Source organism: Hyla sarda, chromosome 4 (genome assembly GCF_029499605.1).
Source record: "Hyla sarda isolate aHylSar1 chromosome 4, aHylSar1.hap1, whole genome shotgun sequence".
NCBI lineage: Eukaryota > Metazoa > Chordata > Amphibia > Anura > Hylidae > Hyla > Hyla sarda.
Window position 1 is genome coordinate 192729386 of NC_079192.1, and position 18499 is coordinate 192747884.

At 44.9% G+C, this 18499-nt stretch overlaps 1 protein-coding gene across 2 annotated transcripts in view; it reads left to right on the top strand.

Annotated features, from left to right (window-relative positions):
• The window catches only part of SLC35B4 (solute carrier family 35 member B4), a 41863-nt gene extending 23790 nt beyond the window's left edge, over positions 1 to 18073 (top strand). The window contains exons 9-11 of one of the 2 annotated variants that reach the window (XM_056573177.1): positions 6395 to 6516; positions 12541 to 12616; positions 14745 to 14884. In XM_056573177.1, coding sequence (XP_056429152.1) covers positions 6395 to 6516; positions 12541 to 12603 — 185 coding nt within the window. In that variant the 3' untranslated portion in view covers positions 12604 to 12616; positions 14745 to 14884. Of the gene's footprint in view, positions 1 to 6394; positions 6517 to 12540; positions 12617 to 14744 lie in introns of both variants that reach the window. The other variant, XM_056573176.1, reaches the window with a different exon arrangement.
• The last annotated feature ends 426 nt before the right edge of the window (positions 18074 to 18499 follow it).

Genomic DNA, 18499 nt, shown 5'->3' on the forward strand with positions numbered 1-18499 from the left:
CAAATAGTGTGGACTGTAGGGGGCTTCCTAAATGTGACATGCCTAAAGCAAAATTCGCTTTCCAAAAGCCTAACGTCGCTCCTTCCCTTCTGAGCCCTCTAGTGCACCCGCAGATCACTTTACATCCACATATGAGGTACCGTATATACTCGAGTATAAGCCGACCCGAGTATAAGCCGAGACCCCTAATTTCAACCCAAAATCCCAGGAAAAGTTATTGACTCGAGTATAAGCCTAGGGTGGGAAATACATCATCCCCCCCTGTCATCATCCAGACCCGTCATTAACATCCTCCTCATCATCACCGCCTGTCATCCAGACCCTCATCATCATCACCTGTCATCATCCCCTTGTCATCATCCCACACATCCCCCCTTCATCGTCCCCTTGTCATCATCCCACACATCCCCCCTTCATCATCCTCTTGTCATCATCCCCACCCCCCTTCATCATCCCCTTGTAATCATCCCACACCCCCCCCTTCATTATCCCCCCCCCCCCTTCATCATCCTCTTGTCATCATCCCACACCCCCCCCTTCATCATCCTCTTCTCATCATCCGCCCTCAGTGGTCTTCAACCTGCGGACCTCCAGAGGTTTCAAAACTACAACTCCCAGCAAGCCCGGGCAGCCATCGGCTGTCCGGGCTTGCTGGGAGTTGTAGTTTTGAAACCTCCGGAGGTCCGCAGGTTGAAGACCACTGCGGCCTTCGACATCATCCAGCCCCCTCTCACCCCCTTTAGTTCTGTACAGTACTCACCTCCGCTCGGCGCTGGTCCGGTCCTGCAGGACTGTCCGGAGAGGAGGTGGTCCGGTGGCATAGTGGTTCCGGGCTGCTATCTTCACCGGGGGCGCCTCTTCTCCGCGCTTCCGGCCCGAAATAGAGGCGTTGCCTTGACAATGACGCAGAAGTACGTTGGCAATGAACGCACCTCTGCGTCGTTGTCAAGGCAACGTGACTATTCTGAGGCCGGGCCCGAAGCGCTTAGAAGAGGCCTCCCCGGTGAAGATAGCAGCCCGGAACCACTATCCCACCGGACCACCTCCTCTCCGGACAGTCCTGCGGCACCGGACCAGCGCCGAGCGGAGGTGAGTACTGTACAGAACTAAAGGGGGTGAGAGGGGGCTGGATGATGTCGAAGGCCGCAGTGGTCTTCAACCTGCGGACCTCCGGAAGTTTCAAAACTACAACTTCCAGCAAACCCGGACAGCCGATGGCTGCCCGGGCTTGCTGGGAGTTGTAGTTTTGAAACCTCTGGAGGTCCGCAGGTTGAAGACCACTGCAGGTGGAGAGTTCACTCGAGTATAAGCCGAGGGGGGGTGTTTTCAGCACGAAAAATCGTGCTGAAAAACTCGGCTTATACTCGAGTATATACGGTATTTCCTTACTCGAGAGAAATTGGGTTACATATTTTGGGGGGCTTTTTCCTCCTTTTACCCCTTGTAAAAAATAAAAATAAAAAAATAAAAACATGGGTCTACAAGAACGTGTTAGTGTAAAAAAATGAAGATTTTGAATTTTTGCCTTCACTTGGCTGCCATTCCTGTGAAACACCTAAAGGGTTAACAAACCTGAATGTCATTTTGAATACGTTGAGGGGTGCAGTTTTCATAATGGGGTCCATTATGGAGTATTTCTAACAAAGACCCTCAAATTCACTTCAAAACTGAACTGGTCCCTGAAAAATTCAGATTTTGAAATTTACTTGGAAAATTGTTGCTATACTTTGAAGCCATCTAATGTATTCAAAAAGTTAAAACATGTCAACTTTATGATGCAAACAAAAAAGTAGACCTATTGTATATGTGAATCAGTATATAATGTATTTGAATTTATTTGTCCATGTTCATAACACGCAGAGAGCTTCAAAGTTATAATGCTAAATGTTCAAATTTTTCATGAAATTTTGGAATTTTTCACCAAGAAATGTATCGACAAAAGTTTACCACTAACATAAAGTAGAATATGTCACACAAAAAAACATTCTCTGAATCAAATTCTTAAGTATAAGCATCCCAGAGTTATTAATGCTTAAAGTGACAGTGGTCAGAATTGCAAAAAATGCTCTGGTCCTTAGGGTTAAAATGGTCTTGGTCCCCAAGGGGTACTCCGGTGGAAAGCTTTTTTTTTAATTTTTTTATTTTTTATAAATCAACTGGTGCCAGAAAGCTAAACAGATTTGTAAATTACTTGTATAAAAAATTCTTAATCCTCCTTCCTAGCTGCTGAATACTGCAGAGGGAATTATTTTCATTTTGGAACAGAGCTCTCTAACATCATGACCACAGTGCTCTCTGCTGATACCTCTGTCCATTTTAAGAACTGTTCAGAGTAGGAGAAAAACCCCATAGAAAACATATATTACTCTGGACAGTTCCTAAAATGGACAGAGGTGTCAGCAGAGAGCACTGTGGTCCTGATGTCCGCAGAGAGCACTGTATTCCAAAAAGAAAATAATTTCCTCTGTAGTATTCACCAGCTAATAAGTACTGGAAGGATTAAGATTTTTTTTATAGAAGTAATTTTCCTCTTTAATTTACAAATCTGTTTAAAGGAGTACTCTGGAGCAAAGTTATGTTATGGCATTGTAAAGACATCAAGAAGTTATATGAGAAAGTCAATTGCCTCCATTGTCTCACTTGCATGCATCCCCAACTTTGCCGATATCCGGAAGTACAGCCTGTCTGCCACAATTATGAATTTCGTTCCCTGTGTGTTCGGCCGACTGCGGCCATCTTCACCGCTCTCATCATCCTCCCCTCTCTCAGCCTGCCCCCCTCCCTGGAATCCGGTCACTCCCATCCTTTACATATTCATATACTCATTGTTTGAACAGCCGTCATTGGCTGGGCTGTGCAAACGTGTCAGAATACCCTTTCAAACAGTAATACAAAATGTATTACAAACATGTTCTCTGTTATGTATATATATCTTTTCAAAACAGAGTGTCTCCAGCGATTGCAAAACTAAAACTCCCAGCCAGTCTGGACATGCTGGGAGTTGTAGTTTTGCAACAGCTGGAGGCACCCTGGTTGGGAAACACTGTATTATACACTTGAGGGGGTGGGGAGGACTTTATTACCGAAGTGAGGCTGTGTCCTGTTGCTTCTCAGGCTCCAGGGAGATATAGCTAGGAGAGCAGAGTGTGCTCAAATAGCTGTATCTCCGCTGTGAGCAGAGTACAGCATTGGAGCTCACTTTGTTTGGTGCAGGGGAGGGAGACACACATCATAGTGCTGGATTCACATGCTGGGCGGCAGCAGGGGGGGGTGTGATTATTGTAATTACACGGGAGGGGAGTTCATAAGTGAAGGGAGGGGTTGAGGAGTAGAGAGGCACGGAGGGACAGGAAATCAGAGCAAGGCAGCATGGGGGATGACTATTTTTACGTCCTCCTCCACCCCACCATAACCCGGAAGTGGCGAGAACTATGCGCCACCGCATCGGGAGTACGGCTGGATCGATTCAAGAAAGAATGACTTGGATAGGTACAGCCGTGGGGAATATTTGGGGGGTTCTAAATTCTGCATCATAGTACTTCTTTAACTTTCCTGCACCAGTTGATTTAAAAAGAAAAAGTTTTCCACTGGAGTACCCCTTTTAAGGTATACTGACAAAATATCATGTGTAACATAACACATAAACAAAATGTCATCCTAATTAGGTGTGCAGCATAATATGGTTTATGCCCACCCATCAGTTTAAATATTCTGAATAACCATTTTAAGCGCCAATGCCAAACAATGGATGTCTCAGACAATTGTCTCAATTGTCAATTGTATTAAACTGTTGACACCCACAATTGATAGCTAAGTCACAGCTCCTGATGCCAGGCACTGTAAGGGTATATTCACAACAGCATATTTTGCTGCAGATTTTCTGCATCTGATTTTGCTAACCCTGGACAAATCCATTGACCCGTCCCAACTGTCCCTTAAATTACTGAACTAAACCAATGCACAGACAGGTGGGACAGGTCATTGGAGCAGTCCATTATTGAAGGTAGTGACTGTGCATTTGTTCGGTCCACAGTTAGCTAACAGACAGCTGAGATTTATTTTTTCGTTCGAGGAATGAACCCCTTTAAGGGTGCATTCACACGGCCTTTTGCCCCCGTTCCATAAAAAAAAAACGAATTTAAACGGCTGATCAAACGGGTATCCGTTTTGAAGCGTTAGTAACCGTTTTTAATCCGTTTTTTTTTTTTTGTTTTTTATGAAAAAAATCAGCCATTTACAGACTCCTGCAGCCAGGACCAGTACTACTCCCATCATGGAACAGACTTGTTTCCATTGTGGGAGTAGTAGTTCCTGGCTGCGGGAGTCTGCCGGGTGCTGGGGAGGCTACATTAGTGCTTGTACTACTACCCCCATCATGGAACAGACTATGTTCCATGATGGGGGTAGTAGTACAGGGGCTGAGGGATTGATCGCACCGGGTCTCATTTCTGAGATCCAATCAGAAGTTATTAAGCAGGGGAGCGGGCGGCATGGTCCGCAACCCTGCGATCACCGATGCACTGTATTTTACTTTCATTTTTAAATTTCCCACGGGGAGCTCTGAATGGCCCGTACTGAGGAGCCAATCAGGGCTCCCTGCAGGGATTTTTAAAATGTATAATGTATATTAAATGCGCTGTGGGGGGCAAGATATATAGCGCTATATATCTTGCCCCCCACAGCGCATTTATAAAGATATAACCCTCGCCAGCGCAAAAATATATACCCCCGCAGTGTGTGTGTGTGTGTGTGTGTGTTTATATATATATATAATATATATATATGTGTGTGTGTGTGACCCCCCCGGCAGCGCATTTATAATGTAACCCCCGCCTGCGCCTTTATAATTATATACTCCCCGCCAGCGCAATTATCAATATATACCCCCCCGCTGGCGCATATGTCATTACTGCAGCGCGATGTATGAATAGTATTTTGCTAGCAGAGCATCGCACCAGCCGCTGCCGGTGCGATGCTGAAGATAGAATACTAATCATACATCGCGCTGCAGCCTGCAGGGGCATATTATATAGAAGTGCTGTGGGGGCCAGACAATACTGTATATCTGGCCCCCACAGCACTTCTATATAATATGCCCCTGCAGGCTGCAGCGCGATGTTTGAATAGTATTCTATCGGCAGCATTGCGCCGGCATCGGCTGGTGCGATACCCTGCCAGTACAATACTATACTAGTCATACATCGTGCTGCAGTAATGACATATGCGCGAGCGGGGGGTCACATAAATGTGTTGGCAGGGGGTAAATAATCATAAAGGCGCAGGCGGGGGTTACATTATGAATGCGCTGGCCGGGGGGGTCTCACATATATTATAATATATACTGCAGGGGGTATATATTTTTGTGCTGACGGGGGTTATATCTTTATAAATGCGCTGGGGGGCTAGATATATAGCGCTATATATCTTGCCCCCCCCCCACAGCGCTTTTAATATACATTGTCCATTTTAAAAATCCCTGCAGGGAGCCCTGATTGGCTCCTCGGTACGGGCCATTCAGAGTTCCCCGCGGGGAATTTAAAAATGAAAGTAAAATACAGTACATCGGTGATCACAGGGTGGCGGACCATGCCGCCCGCTCCCCTGCTTAATAACTTCTGATCAGATCGGGTCTCAGAAGTGAGACCAGGTGCGATCAATCCCTCAGCCCCTGTACTACAACCCCCATCATGGAACAGAGTCTGATCCATGATAGGGGTTGTAGTACAAACACTAATGTAGTCCCCCCAGCCACCGGGGACTCCCGCAGCCAGGAACTACTACTCCCATCATCGAACAGACTTGTTTCCATGATGAGAGTAGTATTAGTCCCACAACACTGTAGGAGTCTGCTGATGTCACCTCTTCTGAGCATGCTCAGATGTAATTACTGATATTTTAAACCCGGGTGCAAACGGATGACATTAAAGGTTCATCCGTTTGCCATAGACTTCAATGTTAAAATTATAATGTCCGTGTTTTCTTCCGCTTTTATCACGAAAGAAAAAATACTGCATGTGCTGTTTTTTTCTTCCATGAAAAAACGGAAATGAGTGCAAACGGGTGCACACGGATGAAAACGGATTGTAAAAAAATCCCATTGACATGAATGGGATTTAAAAAAAAATTTTTTTTTAATTGAAGATTTTCCTAGTATTTTGACGGAAAATTTAGATTTTATAAAGACAGGAGGCGAGTATCAGATGCATATTCCTTCTTTATTTTGCCCAATAGCAGAAAGAAATGCAAGTGTTAACAACATAAAAAGAAAAAATGCTGGTAACTAGGTACCTAGCAACCATAGTGACTCCCCTTTCTCTCCTCCACCAATGACCATACACAGGGAGTCCTATATAAACTGGCTGCAGCTCCTCCTCCTCCTCTTTCTTTATCTCAGGCAGCCTCTTTACTGGAACAGATCATCACTTCTCGGGCACTGGGAGATTTCCCCAACCAGGAACCGAGCTAACCACGTGGATCTCCAAACTATCCACCGGAACTTCCATCAACATCAACGTGGTGAGTCCGTCGGGACATCGCAGGTTCGATGGATAGCAATGTTACTAACGAGTAACTCCAACTGTAAAACCGATGTGTAAGATAAAATCTTCAATAGCCTGAAAAGAGAGAAGAATACCATAGAGTAGGGTAGGGTACAATGGGAGGGATGATACTCGCCTCCTGTCTTTATAAAATCTAAATTTTCCGTCAAAATACTAGGAAAATCTTCAATTTTATCACAGACAGGAGGCTCGTATCAGATGCATGTTCAAAGCAATAATAATACAATGCAATACAATCACAATACTGACATAGACACATGCTGAGTAGGTCTAAAGTAGAAGGTCTTAAAGACATCTTCAGACGACCAATCGGCCGCCTTCAGAATGTCAGCAAGCGAGCCTCCAGACTGAAAAGTCTTGGTCGCCATAGCACTCCTAGTGGAGTGGGCGAGAAAGACGGACACATCGATCCCCGCCAGCGTCATCGTCTGTTTCACCCACCGTGCTAGCGTAGGGGATGAAACAGGTAAGTGCGGAGAACAAAACGAAATCAACAGTTGCGCATCGCGCCCCGTACGAAACGGTACGGTCCGATTCTCGTAGGATCGGAGACAACGTACCACACACAATCTTGGATGAGACGGAAAACACGGGTAAAAAACCGAACGCAGATCGGTCTTCGTCCGACGGCAGACCGAAAACCTAACTCCATCCGGGACAAATTGTCTCCTGGACACGTCCAAGGCGCGCACATCGGATATACGTTTTATCGAAATTAAACACAGCAACATGGTCAACTTGAAGGAGAGGTGTTTCAATGATAGCTGATCATTGTCGTCCCACTCCTCAAACATCCGTAAAACGAGAGAAACGTCCCAAGTAGACTGATAACGAGGGGAAGGCGGTCTCCTAAACCGAATCCCCCTCATGAGGCGACAGATCACGGGATGTTGACCGATCAGCAAACCATCCACCAGGGAATGGTGCGCAGAAATGGCCGACCTGTACACATTGATAGTGCGATAGGCCTTACCCGTTTCGAAAGAATCCGATAAAAAATTTATGACTTCAGCTAGAGGGGCGCGAACGGGATCCAAATCCCGTCGTGTGCACCAACGTAGCCAAAGTCCCCAGGCAGATCAATAAGCCGATCTGGTACCCGGCGCCCATGCTTCGTTAATGAGGTTGCTAGCCGTCTGCGAAATACGTCCCCCAAGTGACGATGACCCGAAATCAGCCACGCCAACAGTGGCAACTGATCGAGAAGAATCAAGGGGTGTGATTCTCCTTTCGGGCCCTTCAACAATGAAGGGAGGCTCGGACATAGTCTCGGTACGTCCATGGCCAAACCCAGAATCTGCGGAAACCACGATTGGGTCGGCCACCAAGGGGTGATCAACACCAAAGTCGCTTCCTGATTCTCCGTCTGCCACAGTACTCTTGGGATCATTGCGAAAGGCGGAAAGGCATAAAGTATCCCTTGAGGCCAATGCTGAAGAAACGCGTCCGTAGCTGCGGCCTCTGGGTCCGGACGCCAACTGAAAAATATCTCCAATTGGCGATTGAGCCGAGAGGCAAACAAATCCACGGCCAACGGCCCCCACAAAGACTGTATCGACTGGAACACCGCCGGATCCAGCATCCAGTCGCTGGAATCCCTGAGGTATCTGGAATTCCAATCCGCAATGGAGTTGGAAATCCCGGGTAGGTATTCCGCCTTCAACACAATGTTCCGTTGAAGACAGAAATCCCAGAACTCCGTCGCCAAATCCGCGAGGATTTTCGACTTCGTCCCGCCCAGTCGATTGATATACTGCACCGCCGCTACGTTGTCCATACGCAGCAGGATGCAACAATCGGATCTGTGGGATGCAAAACTCCGGAGCGCGAACGATCCCGCTAGGAGTTCCAGGCAATTGATATGCAACTGCGCCTCCGACCCTGACCATTTGCCTCCCGTGGAGGAAGTCCCGCAACGAGCGCCCCAGCCGGAAAGACTGGCGTCCGACTCCATCACAAGGTCTGGTTTGGAATTGAAGATGGTCTTCCCATTCCAATCCTGGACATGTTGGAGCCACCAGAGGAGTTCCTCCCTGGCTTCCAGAGATATCGGAACCTCGTCCGAGTACGACAGGCCCTCCTGCAAATGTCTGATTTTTAGACGTTGCAGGGCCCGGTAGTGTAAAGGCGCCGGAAATATCGCCTGGACTGATGCTGACAGCAGTCCGACAATCCGTGCGATAGCCTTCAAGGATACCCTCGTCCTGCGGAGGATACTCCGAATCTCCTTGCGTATCGTGGTCAACTTCTTGACCGGAAGACTTAGAGTGGCGGACTGAGTATCCACCAGAAAGCCCAAAAACTCCAAGTTCCTCGCCGGTGACAACACCGACTTCTTCCTGTTGACCAAAAAACCTAAATCCATGAGGAGCGACATCGTCCACTGGACATGCCGCCTGGCCAGTACGCATGTAGGAGCCATGATCAAAATGTCGTCGAGGTAGACGATCAACCGAACACCTCGACTCCGGAGGACCTCCATGGCCGGTCTCAGCAATTTGGTGAAACACCACGGAGCCGAGGAGAGGCCGAACGGGAGGCATGTGAACTCCCATTTGCGATCTTCCCAACAAAACTGCAGGTATCGAGTGCATGAGGGATGGATTGGTACTGTAAGGTACGCATCCTTCAGATCTACCTTTGCCAGCCAGTCGCCCGGCTGCAGCAGGTCTCTGAGCAGATGTATACCTTCCATTTTGAAATGGCGGTAGACAACGCAGTCGTTGAGAGCGCAGGTTTATCACGGGTCGGTGTCCGCCGTCTTTCTTTTTGACCAGGAAGACGTTGCTGACAAAACCCGGAGTGTTCCAGGGCACTTCCCTGATGGCACGCTTTTGGTTTAGCTCCAACAGTTCCGCGTGGACCAGATCCCTGTCCGCGTCTGTAAATTGAATGGCCCTTGGCCAATGGGTCTGTACAGGATTGCATGTGAATTCTATGCAGTAACCCGACACCACTTGTAGCACCCACGGGTCTGAAGTGATCCGGGACCAAGCGTGGAAAAATACATCAGACGGCCCCCTACCGGTACATCCGGTAGTGGGGTAGAAAGTCTCACCTGTGCCTCTGGTTCTGGGGAAACCACGTGTGGAACCTCGGGTCCTCCATGGACGACCTCTGGTCGGGAAGAACGGGGTAGCCGGTTGCATAGGTGGGGCGGGTGTATAGTGTTGTCTGTCTGGTGTGAAGTGGACAGATCCTCTATGGTAGGGTCGGTAATACGAACCGCGGCTGGAAGGGCGACCCCTACCCCTTCCAGCCTTGTTGAAAACCTTCCCCTGAGAAGACTTTTTCAGAGAGGACTGGGCCTTGTCGAGGCTGGAGAACAGCCCGACAAATTTATTAATGTTTTTTATGAAGGATTCGCCAAAGAGCAGTCCTTCTGCACTCGGGCCCGGCTCGTCAGAGGCCAGATGGGTCAGTTGAGGGTCCAAGCGCATTAAGATAGACCTGCGGCGTTCCGCCGACATGGCCGTGTTGGCGTTGCCGAGCAGGCAGATTGCCCGCAACGCCCACCCCCTTAGGATCTCTGCATTTACAGGGGCGTCAGAAGCCACTGCCTGTTCGGACATGTCCAAGATCTTTGTCAATGGACCCAGAATGTCCAGGAGTTTGTCCTGCACCCCTTTGAAGGACTTATCAATCTCCTTCTTGGGGTTCTTCCCCGATTTGAGGAGATATCTGACCAGGATGGGGTCCAGATCGGGGGTCTTCGCAACACTATTGCCGATAGATGGCCTTGGGCATTCCGCCCTCAATTTGCTGCGGTTTGCGCGATCCAACGATCTGCGTAACCAGGTCTCAATGTACTTAGACACTTGGGGAGAAGGTGTCCACTCCCCGGATCTAGGATGAGTAATATCATCCGGGTTAAAAAAGGGAACACCCAATGAGTCCACCGGGGTTCTGGAGGGTTCTGCCTGGGGAGCAGGGGCAGAGGAAGGGCCCGCCTCCTCCTCCAGGCTCTCGTCGTCCTCACTCCAATCCGTGCCCTGATGATCTGACGTCATGTCAGAATCGTCTTCCGACAATTCTACGAAAGAGTTAGGTTTAACTCGTTTGGAGACATGAGAAGCCCGACTATTGATGTAATCCCCGTGGGCTGGGGGTCTGATAACCGCAACATGTTTTTCCTCAGGCGGTACTGAGGTCTTAGAATGTGAATCACCGTCTCCTTCAGTTGACAAGGCAACGGGACGGGTAAGTATGTCCAAACAATGTCGTCTCTTCCGGCTGGACTTACCGGGTCTTAAAAGGCTGGGCGCCTGGGCCGACGCATGGGGCACAGAGGGCGGGACAGAAATCACCGTCGTCTCCTCCTGGCGAGGCGTAGCCAGCGCCAGGGAGACAGAGCGGGATATATTAGCGTTGACTGCTGACATAGCAGACGCAATGGCTGAGTGCATTGATTTGGTGAGTTGCTGTAGCAAGTCAGAGGAGGGGACCTCTGCCTCTAAAGTGGGGGTTGGTGCACCATCCAGAGGAGTAGGCACATTATGCACAGACATGGTGAGTTGTAGTATATGGAGAATACGGGCTGTGAAGACAAAAAGGGGATAACAGGGACTGTTAATTGGTGTAATTGAAGTATAGTAGTGTATTATACTTTATATATATATAAATAAAAAGTAGTTATATATCCTCATATATATACATATATATATATATCTAAAATCTACATACATATATGTATATATCGATATATATACCTACAGACCTGGATGTATAGTATGTGTGTACAATCCTGTCTATCGTGCAGACAGGTGTTGTACGAGAAGCTCCGCCCCCGCAGCGGTGCGGAGGCAAAGAGATTTGAGAGGACTAGGGCCCGTAGTAAGGGCGCCTATGTCCGCGCCCTCAGCGAGACGCGCGCTTCCGAGAAGCGCACGACCCGGAGAATCGCGAGACCGCCGTGTTACTGCAGCCGAACGGGCACTCAAAACCCGTTCTGCGCTGCAGTCAGAGCGGGAGTCGTCTCCACTCCCTCCACTCCCCTGTCTCCGCGAGCGCCGCGCGTCAGCGACACGCCCCTTTTAGAGCGAGCGAGACGCGCGCTCCGGCTCTCGCGAGAACAGCGGCGAAGAAGAAGCGCCGACGTGGGGGAAAATGGCGCGGGCCCAACGGGAGGTAACGGCAAACTGAAAGCCGTACCAGAAGGGAGACAGGTAACAGAAATATGGAAATGAGGGAACAGGTATTAAAAGAGAACGCAGAGGGGGCCCGGTGTCTACAGTACCGACACCAGGCAGGACAAAATAGTATAGGTATACAGAAGTATGAAAGTTAGTGGTGAAAAAATCCTATTGGAAACTCAGTATCTGTAGAGGCCAAGATATATGGAAGACCGCAAGAAGCGGTGCTATAGTTAGAAATAGAGAATGAATCACAATTAGAGTACTTATCTGGTATGTACACTGCTACTGAGCAGAAAGAAAGAGGAGGAGGAGGAGCTGCAGCCAGTTTATATAGGACTCCCTGTGTATGGTCATTGGTGGAGGAGAGAAAGGGGAGTCACTATGGTTGCTAGGTACCTAGTTACCAGCATTTTTTCTTTTTATGTTGTTAACACTTGCATTTCTTTCTGCTATTGGGCAAAATAAAGAAGGAATATGCATCTGATACGAGCCTCCTGTCTGTGATAAAATCCGTTTACAATATGCAAAAATGGAGCTGAAACAGGGATAAAAAAACGGGGGCAAACGGCTGTGTGAACGCACACTAACTCCCATGAACAAATACTGTAGTTAAAAAATCTGTAGCAAGACAAGCTGAAGAAGGGGCACGTAGACACCTTGAAAACACACAGCCTGTACAGTTAACCTTTAGATATTTGTGAATCTGAATAATGTGTTTGTGTCTATCCATCTATCTATACACATAAGTTGTATGTGTGTGTGTATATATAATATTTATTAAATTAATAGTGGACAGGGACTTAATCTTAATTGATGCTGAACTGCCTATGTTTAATGCATTACAGAACCATTCCAGCTGCCTCTACTGGGAATCCAGATGCCCATCATGTGGTTTTATCTTATCATGAATGTGATCACTCAGTATCCTTGCATTGATTTTTCCAGCTGTTTCTACAGTTCACGTCAGAGAAAACAGAAAGGTCTGGTCTACAGCTGGATAATGCTCTTACAAAATATTGCTGTGGACTATACCCCTAAATAGGTATGACATGGTGACATGGGGTATTCATCACACCAGCACAACATAAAACTTAAAGCATTACTTTAATTTGTATAAACTTTTGACATGTTGTCCAGACTGAGATACTCCATTATAGTCTATGGAGTGCATCAGTTAGGCCTGCGGCCAGCCAGAGATCTGCAGCGCACTTCATGAGGCTAGAACTCATGACTTCATACAGCTTTAAAGGGGTACTCTACTGGAAGACTTTTTTTTAATATTTTTTTTATCCACTGGTGCCAAGTTAAACAGATTTGTAAATTACTATTAAAAAATATTAATCTTTCCACTACTTATCAGCTGCTGTATGATCCACAGGAAGTTCTTTTCTTTTTGGATTTCCTTTCGGTCTGACCACAGTGCTCTCTGCTGACACCTCTGTCCATTTTAGGAACTGTCCAGAGCAGGAGAGGTTTGCTATGGGTATATCTCCTACTCTGGACAGTTCCTAAAATGGACAGAGGTGTCAGCAAAGAGCACTGTGGTCAGACAGAAAGGAAATTTAAAAAAGAAAAGAACTTCCTGTGGAACATACAGCAGCTGAATAAGTACTGGAAGGATTAAGATTTTTTTTTAAATAAAAGTAATTTACAAATCTGTTTAACTTTCTGCCACCAGTTGGTTTAAAAAAAAAAAAAAAAAAGTTTTCCAGTGGAGTACCCCTTTTAACTCATGATCGAGCACGTCTCAGAACTGATCCCATATAAAATAAGTCAAAAACTAACAAATGTAATATGCAAAATAAATTTTATTAATTACTCCTGAAATATTACCCGGTACAACCCATAAAAACACATACACATGGGACAATTAAAATATTTTTGCGGATGGAGGGGCACAGCAAAGAGTAATAAATACAATCAATTGATAGATAGATTGATTGAAATATACACATCCACCGAATCAATAGGTGTCTAATTCATGAAAAAGGAAAAATAAATACTAAATGCAGTGAATAGAGGGCAAAATGGATGGATAGCTCAATATCTATGGTATGTAGACTCTATTATTGTACCATATGTAAAGTGCATAACAGGGTAATGTAAATAATAAATGTAAACATAGACTATATTGCACTACTCACAAAATATATATTGCATCACCACAAATAAAATTCTACTATGCAGTGTAAGGCTATATTGCACTAATCCAAAACTATTGCTCTAACAATAAAGTGCAATGAGTGATAGAGCAAGAGTAGATGTAATCAATGTAAGACTATATAAAGTGCATTAAGACAATATCATAACATGCCCAAGAGATGTATATATAAAATATGTATATATAAATTAACTCCATACACAATAGTACATGCATGCTAAACTTCTATGCCGCCCCCCCCCCCCCCCCCCCACCTCACCCTCCAAGGCGTTTTGCTGCTGCTTTGTCCAGGAGCGGTCAGAACTGAGACCTAATGCAATTTTAACTTTTGACAGACATGTCTGGACAATGAAAGGATATGTCCGGCACTCAAGGTGTACGGCTAAAAGAATGCTTGCTTTATTGAAGTCTTGACACAGATATCACATACAAAGAGGCTTGTATGACGTGTTGCGCACCCACCAGGGCTTAATAGTAGACTACTATGTCTACGATTAAGCACTGGTGGGTGGAAACACGTCAGACAAGCCTCTTTGTATGTGATATCTGTGTCAAGACTTCAATAAAGCAAGCATTCTTTTATCCGTACACCTTGAGTGCCGGACATATCCTTTCATATGCTAGTGGAGCGAAGCCGGGGGCAGGACCAGTGGGTCCACAGCACAGGTGAATTGGAGAACAGCAGCAGGGGTAAGCGTTTACTACACACATAATATATGTCTGGACAATGTGTCAAATGTTCATTCAAATGACCGTATCACTTTAAATCCCAACTCAATTAGTACTGCTCTGGTGTTCTCTTATTGTACATGTGTGAGATGGCTGCTTCACTTTTAAGAAGGTCAGTGCTTTTGATGTTACAGAGTTTGCCTTAACATATTTATCAAGATATGTCTGCATCCGTGGAGTATTCGTTCTCACTACAGAATGCCCTTCACTGACTGTCACCCTAGTTGTCACTTTGCGAAAATTCATAAGTCTCATCATCTCCATTCTTTACTTCAAAAACCCATTTACCATCTGGCACTGGTTTGGTACATTTCTAGTTTTTATGGGTACATTGCTATACACTGAAGTGTGGAACACCATCCAAACTGCTCCTAGAAAAGACACAAAGGAAGTTAAGAAGGATTAGAGGTTCTAATATTTTTTTATGCAAAATGTTGCTGCCCTAAATTCTGTGAAAGGTGCAACCTTATTTATATTTCTTCCAATGAACTTTATAATGTTAGATCTTTACCATTTTTATATTGTGAGAGTGGTAAGAGAGTAGGTAATAATGAAACATTTCAGAGAAAATGCAACCAGTCGCTTTGATGCTATTGGAGAAAAAAGAAACTTTGAGGAATAATAATAGATTACAGGGTGAGTAAAATAGATGAATAGTCAATTAATTATCATCTGATCTGGAAATTAGCATTTTATTTGTATAATTTTTATGTGTTTGAGTTTGTTATTGCATGCACACTTCACTATTTCTTGGACATTTTATGTTGAATAGCTTTTTACTATACAGTCAGTATTTTAAATGTTTACAGTTACATTCATAAGCTGATGAAGTTGTGCTGTTTTGTAATAGCACAAGTCTGAAAATGACTACAGATCCTTCCTGCCCTGCTACGTGTAGGACAAGGATTACCATTTACTCCTCATTTTATTATTGTGATGTTTCTTTAAACTTTTAGTATTAATAATGTTGTGTTTATGTATACTGTAGTAATCTGAATACACACAAACTTGTTGAGGGTCACATCTGCCTTGTTTGCCTTGATTCATGAGTCCAGGACTAGGATGATGTAGCAGACCTACCTTCAGACTTGTGTAGGCCTACTGATAACATATGCAATATCAAAATATCAGGGTGGTTAAGGACTCTTCAGCTTTCTGTGTTTTCCTATGTCCCCCCCCACCCCCTAGACTTTTTGCCCACTTTGCTACTGTTGAAAACTGGAACTTAAATACACTTAAAGGGGTACTCAAGCAAAACATTTTTCAACTCCATATACCCAGCCTGCCGCAATAAAAAAAAAAAAAAAAAAAGACTTATTGCTGTCCCATCCTCTTCCTTCTTCCTGCATTTGCGACCCAACATGTAACACTGCAGCTCAGCTAATCGCTGGTTGTAGTGGTGTCCCTCCTTACCCAGTGAATGGCTGAGCGTTAGTGTGCCCGGGTACCAAGAAGATAGGTCAGGGCTCAATACATCACACTGCTGCTCAGTCAATCACTTGCTGAGGCGGGATACAGATTTTGCCAGCATTTAGCTGAGCAGCAGCGTTAAGTGTTGGGCCCCAGTAATAAGACAGCATCAGATGACGGGCAACAATACCAGCAGTCGGCAGTAAGTCAAGACTTTTTTTTTTTTTCATATTTGTCGCAGGCCGCATTTTAGATGTTTTTATTTTTTTATTTTATTTTTGCAACTTTACAATAGCCACACATTCATAGCTTGTGTCTATTTGTAGTAATCTTTTTTATTTTTTATTTCTTTTCTGGTGGATGCAGAAGTCATTGATTTATCAACTGCAACTTAAAAAAAAAAAAAAAAAAACTTGCAAAAAAATGCACAAGAGGCAAGATTTTTTGTGCAACACTCCACCACCCAAGGACTAGTAGTTCTTAATAAAGTAAAGGTACTTTTAATTATACTAACCAATGTTTCACTGTGGGATGGTGTGGTCAAGATGATGGGCAGTGTTGAGTTTCTGCTACAGTGTTTGGAAAAAGTTAAATTTTGGTCTCATTTGACCAGAGCACCTTCTTCCACATGTTTTATGTATCTCCCACATGGCTCGTGGCAAACTCCAAAGGGATTTCATATGGCTCACTTTCAACAATGGTTTTCTTCTTGCCACTCACATATAGCCAGATGACGAATAGGGGTCCTGTGAACAGATTCTTCCACCTTGATCTTTACAGCTCCTCCAGAGTTACCACAGGCCTCTTTATGGCTTCATTGATTAATTTATTCTTTGTCTGGCTTGTCCGTTTAGGTGGCAGACCTTGTCTTGGTAGGTTTGAGGTGGTACTGTATTCTTTTCATTTTCTGATGATGGATCTTATGCTGTCCCGTGAAATGTTCAAAGCTTGGGATATTTTGGTATAATCTAACCCTGCTTTGTTCTTCGCAAATGTTTCCCTCGCCTGTTTGGTGAGCTACTTGGTCATTCTGCTGTTTGTTCAGTAATGCTCTATAACATACTCTGAGGCCTTAAAGGGGTACTCAGGCCCTAAGACATCTTATCCCCTATCCAAAGGATAGGGGATAAGATGTCTGACCGCGGGGGTCCCGCCGCTGGGGACCCCCGCTATCTCACATGCAGCACCCACCTCTGGGAGCTGCACCCAGCACTGCAGCATCGGAGTCTGCCGGGTCACAACTACAGAGCCGGAGTATCTTGATGTCATGACTCTGCCCTGTGTGATGTCATGCCCCGCCCCTGCAATGCAAGTCTATGGGAGGGACGGCCTTTGGATAGGGGATAAGATGTCTTAGGAGTACCCCTTTAACAGGTGTATACATATGCACGTAACACTTGAAATCCATGTAATATTTTTGCCACTTCCAAATGATGGGCTATTTTGTATTGGTCTGTTACATAAAATCACAATGGGAAAAAAAAATATCTGTGGTTATACCATGACAAGATGTAGAAAAGTCCAGGGGGTGAATACTTATGCAAAGCACTGAATGCAATACAACTAGAAATGGGGTCCCTGGTCTCCATTATTATAAAGAGTTGGCTGAATGTGCTTACTCACTTGTAGAGATGAGCGAACATCCGGTAATTTGATTTGTCACAAACTTACACTTTCCTAGGAATGTATCCACCTTTTCCAGCCCACCGGAGCACCTGAAAGCTGAACTCATTTATGCAGGAAAAGTCATCAACTGCCGAGCTGAGAAGTTCGTGACAAATCGAATTACTGAAAGTTTGCTTGTCTCTACTCGTTACTGTATCTCCCTCTCCTATTCATTTCTATAGAGTGACCCACATCAGGCTTTTGTGTCAATAATTGATAGAATGTTCATATGAACAGCTGACATGTACAATTTGAGTTGTTGCACAGACAACGTGTTTAGGTAGGACTGTGTTTTCTATGTAATTTTCATAGAAATAAGCTGCCGAACCTGAGGACATTTAAATCTAAAGTACTGTACAAGCAATTCTGGCAATTCTGTGTTTGTGTGTGTGTGTATGTGTATATATATGTATGTGTGTGTATATATATATATATATATATATATACGTTTTGTGTTTAAGGGGCCCTTTAAAATGTTATGGTTAGATGGATACCAACAGAAGATGACACAATAGTCTACCTTATTTTAACTCGACTCTCTTCTAAGCATGGCACAAACTTAAAAGTAATATTAAACTTTAAAAAAGTAAAATGTGAAATGCTATAACTTATTTATACATACAAATGGAAATATTTGTTTAGCCAGTACAAAGTTTCCTGGCTCCTCTTTTAGCATATTTATCTACTAAGTCATTGCTTGCTTATACATAGGAAGAGTAAGGGTGTGTTAATGCTTTTAGAATTTGCTAATGGCATATCTGACATGTATTTTTCAAATAATCCATGACAGAAATATGTGGCGGACATGGATTGCTGCCATAAATGTGCTAGATTCTGCT